This window comes from Buceros rhinoceros, unplaced genomic scaffold (assembly GCF_000710305.1).
Source record: "Buceros rhinoceros silvestris isolate BGI_N320 unplaced genomic scaffold, ASM71030v1 scaffold2862, whole genome shotgun sequence".
NCBI lineage: Eukaryota > Metazoa > Chordata > Aves > Bucerotiformes > Bucerotidae > Buceros > Buceros rhinoceros.
The window spans coordinates 96,446-105,020 of NW_010398159.1; the positions used below are offsets into that span (position 1 = coordinate 96,446).

At 40.9% G+C, this 8,575-nt stretch overlaps 1 protein-coding gene across 1 annotated transcript in view; it reads left to right on the top strand.

Moving 5' to 3' along the window:
- Window positions 1-8,575, top strand: part of INPP4A (inositol polyphosphate-4-phosphatase, type I, 107kDa) — a 49,471-nt gene that overhangs the window by 25,103 nt on the left and 15,793 nt on the right. Inside the window, exons 17-20 of the mRNA XM_010130971.1 lie at window positions 621-653; window positions 4,893-5,065; window positions 6,277-6,400; window positions 7,243-7,369. Coding sequence (XP_010129273.1) covers window positions 621-653; window positions 4,893-5,065; window positions 6,277-6,400; window positions 7,243-7,369 — 457 coding nt within the window. The remainder of the gene's footprint in view (window positions 1-620; window positions 654-4,892; window positions 5,066-6,276; window positions 6,401-7,242; window positions 7,370-8,575) is intronic.

Sequence of the window (8,575 nt, forward strand, 5' to 3'; positions counted from 1 at the left end):
TACTATTTGCGTTTCACTGTAGTGTATTTTCATCTTGACAGCTTGTTCCTCCCACTGAAGTGAGTGTGCAACACTCACAGGCTTCCCTGGTGAGGTTTCAGGCCTTAATATACAGTCTAATGCTTGTGTTAACTATCTCAGAAATTGTATAGCCGAAATTTGTCTGAGATGATAGTGAAGTACTGTTTCTTTATTGCTCTTGCATTGTGGGTGTCATTTTCTGTTAAATGCATTGAACTTGCTGCTAGTCTTTTGCTATTCTGTTTAGCAGCCTTACTGCCAGCTTATTCTATAATTGCACTAAACCAGTGGTTCTCAAATTGTGCCCTGTGGATCGCTGGGGGTTGACAGTGCACTTGCTGGTAATCCACAGAGAGCCCCTGAGCTAGCGGGTACTGGCTTCCCTCCAAGTCCCCATCCAGGTGTTCCTCTGGTCAGAAACAGCGGAGTGGAGGAGACAGCTCATGCCCTCAGGGCCCGCAGGCAAAGGAGTATCTCTGCTGATCAACTCCCTCGGTGAAAGTGTTTTGAGAACCCTGGCATTGAGCATTTTAGTTGCTTATATTTAGACTATGTTGCTGCTCCTTAATCATGCATGTTGCCCCTCCATTTCTGTGCAGATTGCAGCCCTACTCCGGAAGAATCTGGCCCAGGTATGTGCATTCATGGCTTCTGCTTCTGAAAATTGCAGGGGTTTGTTCATAATTAACTACTGAACAAGTGCCTTGCTGTTAATGTTGACCATTTTTAAATGGTAATGCTCTGCAACATCACGTGAGTTACCTAAGCATACTGAGAAGTTATTATTTCCTGAATAATAGTCCAAGAGGGCATCTGGTAACTTCTCATGTCCAGGTATGGGAGAGCACTTGTTCATGGTCTCTTTGGTTTCTCCAGTTGATGTGTTTTAGCAGACTTGTAGGTGAGAGTGATTTGAGGCCTGTTCTAAATGTCATTGAAGTCTGTGGGAGTCTGACATTTCAGACATGCCCTTTCATATGTGCTGTCGAGCTGGCCTTTCTGAATGAGAATTTGAGCATGGAGCAGTCAACAAGGCTGGTAGCAAATCTCTGTTGTGGGTACCCACCAAGCAGCGTTGGGCACACCAAATCACACCTGATCTTCAGAATCCAGAATTTAGGAGACTTTCATCCCTTCTTTCCTGTGTCCTTACACTTCCACGCACTTGTGTTGCATTTACAAGGTCTGTACGATATGCCTCTGTAATACCACTCTCTCCCAACTAGATGGCTGTCACTTCTCCCATTTGAGAGTAGTTTCATCTGAGTTCAGTGAAGGTTCAGTCTTTAAATAGCACAGGCACTGGGTTTAGTGAAACCAAGGGGAAGTAAAGCCCTAGTACGAGTATGATTTTTGTCTTCACAAAGTATATGAATGTTTTTCCCAACTGTTGACCCTGTTTCCATCTATTGCTGAGAAAATGTTTTTAATCAATAAAACACTGCACAAGTCTTTAATTCTTGGAACATCCCTTTAGTTTTTGCAAAATATGAATGTGGTGCATAAATGAATGCTATTTATTTATTTTCAAGGTAGGAGTACTTAAAAGCAGTCAGGTCATCCCGGCTGGGTACCCAAAATACAAGATAGCCAAATATGCAAAACTGCCTCTAAAACTTAAGTGGCTGAAGCTGAACTGTAGTGAAGCACTTAATGCTTGCTTCTGAAGCCAAATGTGACACAACTGTGTGCTTAAGTGGATTGCTATTATACTTTACTGGATCAGGGCTGAGCAACTATCACTTATTAAATAGATCTCTTTTTCAGGGATCGTCAGTCCTAGCAGCCTTGACCTAAACCAAAGACAACTGCATGTGGCCAGTACTTTGATTTATGGGTGCTAGGGATTTTTTTAATATGAAGAGACTGAAAATATCTTTTCAAGGCTCTGGAGGACAGTTACTTTAATAATATTTTTATTGCTCTGGAGAAGAGAGACTATTAGGGGGTAAAAAAGGCAAAAACTTTCCCCACTTGTCATTACATTCTTAGCTTTGTTGTATGAGGTTCTCTTAACAAGACGTTATTTTTTTATGAAATAGCCGGTAGTGTATAGTCAGAGATGGTCCACTATGAGAACTCACAGGCCTTCACAGCATATCTCTCCCTCTCTCTCTCTCTCTCTTCAAAATGCTGCATTTCAAAGTGTATATTAAAGTATGACTTTGGTCAGTAGCAGTCATAAGATCAGTATCAAACACTTACGGGACCGAGTCTGGCCCTTATTTACCAGCCAGAATTCAGTTGTAGCTGTCTGAGTGGAGACTGCACAATATAAAGCATCTAAAGCAAATGGCAGGCATCCTGCCGGTTTGTACAATGCTAGTTTTCAGTCAGAATAACTTCTAGCATGACCTGGAAACCTCTGATTGATTAAAAAGCAGGATTCGTGTCTCAGGCATACAAACAGCTAGCCTGGACTAGGTCTCGGCTGTTGTAGATCTGTAGCAACTTGCATCTCCATTGTGTCAGGCCCTAAGCCAAATCGTGCTACCTATGGATCTGCCCAGTCATGTCTATAACGAAAAGTTCTCCATATAATGAAATGTTCTATGGTCATCTCGCAGAACGTAATAGCAGACCTCAGAGTAGATTTCATATTAGAGTTTAGTGCCTCGTGGTGTTTGAAGGTACCATTTGATAGAAAATAGACTTTCAGTAATTAATTTCTTTTAGGAAAATTAATGAGGGTAAGACAGGAGGACAGGAAAATCCAGGTGAAAGTTGAATGCTTAGAGTCCTTTCACATTTATTTAAATGCTGCCAGTGAAATGTTCCAACTTTTTGGAACATTTTTTTTGAGGCTGGGAGTGCAATTCCTTTTATTACCATTTTCTATTAATAGCAGCCACCACTGAATAAAGAATTAAAAGAACACAGGTGACACCTCTTGAAGTAGGTAGCAAAAAGCATTTAGAATTTTGCAGACTGACAAGGGTTTGTCTTTTTGTGGCCAAAATTTTAAAAGCACGGAGGATTTTTGCTCCTGACCCCAGATAAGCCACTGTGTTGCATGTGAATGTTGGGAGACAAAAAAAAAATATCTAACAATTGGTTTCTATTCAGGCAGGCTGGTGTACTACCAGTGTACTTTCTGATTACCACAGGAAAACATATCTTTCAAACGAAGTGCTGCTGCACACACTACAATTTTAAATCTCTCTTTTAATACCTCTATACATTTATGTGTATGCAGACAATGAGATGATACTGATGTGCTGGAAGATATTTTCAGTTCTTTTTGGCATTCTCATTTGTTTCTAAAAAAGCTCTTAAATGCAGAAACACTGATAGTATCTTCTGTGTTCTGCTTTTCAAGTGGTCACGGGGTCACATTATGGCATCTGATTTATTTTGAGAGAAAATACTTAATAGACTATAAAAGACAAGTTGCAATTCCTTGCCTGTTCTTTTGACATTTCCTGCCTTATTTTTTTTTATGGCAATGGAAGAGAGCCAAACAACTTCCCTTTTGTGTAGTTTATTAGGTTATCTACCACACAGAACAAAAGCAAAAAGGGTAGTTCTATTAATCTTGTCAGTTATGTTACTGTTAGCAGACTTCCAAAGTTCCCCTCTTTGGCTGGTTGTCAAGGGAGAGTCCATTATTACTAGCTCTTAGTCCTGCCTTCGAATCAAAATCCCAAGCAACTTTCAGGGGCTTGAAGTGCCCCATTCATGCAGGTTCTGCTCTGTGTATGGCCTTGCTTCTAGAGCCAGCCGGGCTGGGGGTTGTGTGCGCTCTGTTTGTGAGCTCCGATGCTTTTTAGAAATAAAACACATCGTCCTTCCCTTTAAAAAGAGAAGTGTTCTTCTGTTTCAACCTTCTATTAAAGAGGGCAAAACCAAAGCACTGTTCTGTTTTCTTTTTATATTGCAGAGAGAACAGGCTTCGGTAGAGCATCTGAATAATTTCTGGATAGTCATGGAAATGGGTTTTTAAAATTGGCGATTAAGTCAAAAGATGAAAGAAGGAATGAAAAGAAACTGAGCTTGTGGAGCATTTTAAGGCAGAGCAATCTCTTAGGGAGAAGGAAGGCCCATTGTCTGGGGTACTAAAAGAGGACTTTGGCAACCCAGTTTCATTTCCGTGCTTTCTGTGTGGGACTCTGAACAGAATCCCTCTGGGACATATCTCGTGTATTTCAGTGGAAGTCAAGCTCCGAATTACTTCCAAGGATCTGGCTAACTCCCATCTAAATCACTATATCTAGTGTTTTCTTGCTAGCTAGCTCTAAGTCTTCAAAACCACTCAGTAGAGAGAGGACACTTAAAACAGTACCTACATGAGGTTTTAATCTCTCTTCCTTATTATTTCTATGCAACAAATGGGAGATAAGCATTGTCTTACCTCACTGAGGTACAGCAAGGATCAATAAGATAGTGAGGCAGTTGAAGGATACACTTATGAGTCCACAAAAGATTCAAAGGTGAGTTATTTGTAAGAAATCTCATTTACAGAAATGGCTAAGCAGATGTTATCTATTTCTGTTACACGACGGACGATGAATGGGTGTGTTTGAACGTGCACATGCAGTTGTATACCCCTGTGTATGTAGATATTCATGTATCTGTTATGCTTTCCAAATGAGCCATTGTATAGCCTGTTTTGTGGATATGAATCTGGGCGTTATTACATGGTCAGGAAAGTCATAACAGCCTTGGAGAGTAAAATCCTCCACATTTTCCTCATGCAGTAACACTCCATAAGATTACTTAATTAATAACAAGAAGGGAGAAATCAGCCAGCCAAAAGAAAACAAGCCCTTAATGCGAATTACCAGCAGCTTTGACTTGCAACAAGAATTCTTTATGTATGTATGTTTGTTTCAAATAAACGACTTACAGTGCCACTTTTTCCTTTTAACCAGGCGAATGGAGCGAAGCTCTTTATCCCTTGCTGACAACGCTCACAGACTGCGTAGCCATGATGAGTGACAAGGCAAAGAAAGCCATGGTCTTTTTATTAATGCAGGACAGTGCCCCGACAATAGGGCTCTGCCTGAGCCTTCAGTATCGCAGGGATGTTGTCTTCTGCCAAACTGTAAGCAAGCAGATAAGCGTGATGTGATTGTGCTTCAACGTGTGGTGGGGTTTAACTGAAATATGAAAAACTACTGTTTTCACAATTTTTCAGATCTATACTACTCTAAGGTTTAGCGCTGATCCTACTGGTCACTGAAATGTAGTCCCTCTGTTACCTTTTGGTTTTTTCTGCATCGAAAAAACCAACAGGACCTGCAGTACTTCAGGAGAGAAGTCCAGCTGCAGGGAGAGAAATGGGTGCTGTTTGTTTTTCCTTAGAAGTTCTCTTTTTGGGCCTGCTGGGATCTCTTGTGTCAGCCGCTTAAAGCAGGTGTCTGCACTAAAAAAACCTTCAACATTTCTTCTGCCCACTTGCTGAGGTTCTGTAGTGTGTCTATTTCCCCATGAGATCAGTATCTCATTAATTTTGAAGAGCTTATCTGTTGGACGTTGTTTGGTCGGGCTGTTGTCCTGAAATGTAATATCTCAGCGATAAATTTGGGGAATTTTTCTATACAAAACCCACGTCATATTGCAGATATGCTTTGAATATGTTTACCCATCATAAACAGAACTTTATTGCCTTCTGTTTAATTTTGTAACAAAGTCATACACCAGTGTACATAGCATATGACAATCACCTGGGAAATTCCTTTGCTGACAGACTGAATTAAGACTAGTACTAATCCTAGATATTAGTACTGGTCTTCAGTACCTTGTCCTGAATATGTCATAAGACTAGAGTTTGAGTCTTTGCATAATGCAAATAGATAACTGCATTTTTAAGCTTTCTTACAATGTCATTTTTTAAGAAAAAATCATTTACTCCTATTATCAAAACTCATGGCCTGGCACTAGCTATGTTGCTTTTCCATCTGTAACTAGAACAATTCTCCAAGGATAGTCTTTTGTAATTTGTAAGATGTAGACCCTAATACAAGTGATTGTGTCCAGAAGACAAGTAGATGTGAGATCACCAGCAGTCCCATTTTGAGAGAGCTTGTGAGATGAAGGCAGTGTGCCCTAAATCTGATTTTATGGATGTTTGAGTTTTTGTTGGTTGGTTGTCTCTCTTCAGCTGTGAGGGAAAGAAGAGTGACATTTAAGGGAAAAGAGCATCAGTCTGACAGATTTTATGGCACCTCTTATCTGTGATATTGTTTCTGTTTGGGGCTAAGTGGCCTTTTTTGTCTTGAATCGTTTCATTCTTGTCTGTTTTCTCTCCCACAGCTGACAGCTCTCATTTGTGGTTTCATTATCAAGCTAAGGAACTGCCTGCATGATGATGGATTTCTAAGACAACTCTACACCATTGGCTTGCTGGCGCAGTTTGAGAGCCTGCTCAGCACTTACGGTAAAGGCATGGGGCAAGTGGGTGGAATTAGCTGCTGAGTCAGCAAATTCTGCATTAAATTGGCTACCCCAGAATGTGAGTGTTCGGAACAATCTGCAGCTCAGCGACACAGCTATTTTGAAAACTGAAATGATAATCCAGATTATACCTGCAGTACTTAATTAGCCAACAATTCTGAATTTCTTCAGATTTAATTGAATTACTTCTAAAAGATAAGGTGTACTTGCCTTATAATATGATGTCAAAGTTTTGGGTTTTTTTAAAACTTACCATAGCGATTGAGGGGTTTTTTCCGAAAATAAATAGATTAAAGGTGTGGTAGAATGGGAGAAACTGTGCCCAAAATACGCTGTTTGGATTGTATTGACCTCCTGTAATCCTACAGTACAGAGTGAGATTGAATAGAGAATACAAAAAGGGAAAGTGGTTCACTCAAAAGTGTTTCACCCCTGTATCTGAGCAGCTATCCGGATGCCAGTTAGGGAATGCTTTCCTGAACAAATCTGGAATACCTTGCAGCTTTTCCAACACACTTCTCCAGCACAAAGGGTATCATGGCTGAAGTACTTCCTAGCATTGTCTGAATTGGAAGATCAGCGTATTCTCTACTTGACGAACGGAGTCTGGACTGTGCTAGATAATTGTTTTTTTCTCAAACTCAAAGTCAATCGAGATATTTTGCAGTCTGTAGGTCAAGGTGAAGGCCTGGGCTCCAGACTCTCTTTGTCCACAGAACTTCTTTATGAGAGTGATGACCTAGAGTCATCATCAAATTGATAAAGAGAAATTGTATGAAACTTTGTGTGTAATGATTCTGATTAATTTTTTGCTCTTTGGTTTAGGTGAGGAGCTGGCAATGCTGGAGGACATGAGTTTGGGAATCATGGACTTGAGGAATGTAACTTTTAAAGTAACTCAGGCCACATCAAATACATCTACTGACATGCTGCCAGTCATCACTGGAAATCGGTAAAAAAAAATGGAGGGGAGGGAGCAGGAAGTAGGGTGGAACTGCAGGTGGGAGAAGCAGCAATACTGCGCTTGAATGATGGGCTTTTGCACAGTGCTGTTTTTCTCCTCAGAACCTCAAAGAAATGTTTTGAAGTGGTCTTACTCATTTTTACTGGTGTTTCATTTACAGGAAGCTGAGCTGAAACGGGATATATGTCAAGGCTCAAACCATGGCCTGTTTGTTTTATGTACAAATATCCCCTTGGCCTAGCCTTCCACAGTCATAAGCCAGAAGTATTCCATCTTTTAAGCACTTGTGCTATTTTTTAAGTTTCAGACTGACTTTTGAGGTTGATCTCAGTGTCAGAAATCCACTGCTGTTAATCAGTTGATCACCGTATGCCACTGAGTAACGGGCTGCCGTTAGCACAAAGGGACACAGGGGCTGTACCTGGCAGTTGATGGGCTGCTGCAGAGGACAGACCTATTTAGGATCGATTTCCAAACTATCAGGACCAAGCTGGCTTTAAGTTGCAGATGCGTGTGAAACACCAGACTGCTGCTCATTTTGGCCAGCTGTCTGAAAAGAGGTATTTACAAGTTTGAGCTTAAAAGCAGTTCGTGTTTTAAAAGTCTGAAGTAACAAACATTCATATCCTCACATAAAGTGGAGCGGGAGTGATCCGTTACAGCTTTGCTGCGATGGGAAGCGTTTACACTGCGTTTTGAATGCCTCAGCCTGTTTATCGGCTGGCCTTGCACGGGTTTCTGACGTGGGGCTGACGGGCCCCTGCAGGAGCGTTCTTGCCTAGAGGGAGGCACTTCACAGACGGGGATGAAGCTGTGGAAGTGACAGAGGCCTCACAAAAGTTGGTGTTTTAATGTTTCTGTATTGCAAAGTCTTTAGAATCTTTTAGTTTTGAATCTGATTTCTGGAGGAAATAAGGCTTATTTGATTACAGCGTGCTGTACCAAGATCCACTGGAGCTTTCCCCAGCTTTGTCCACGTCTGAAAAAGAGCTAGAATTCTCAAAGATAAAATCATTTAGAGGAACCGTGTTAAGTTAAGGTTCACATGCAATGAAAAGTGCACTGTTTGGAGGAGTTCTGCAGTACAGTCATGTAGCTAGGGAAATTGCTGAGACCTGTGGAAACAGCTGACAGAAAATTATTTTCAAAGAAAATCTGTAGTTGAAACTTTTCATCAGCTACAGGACCTTAATC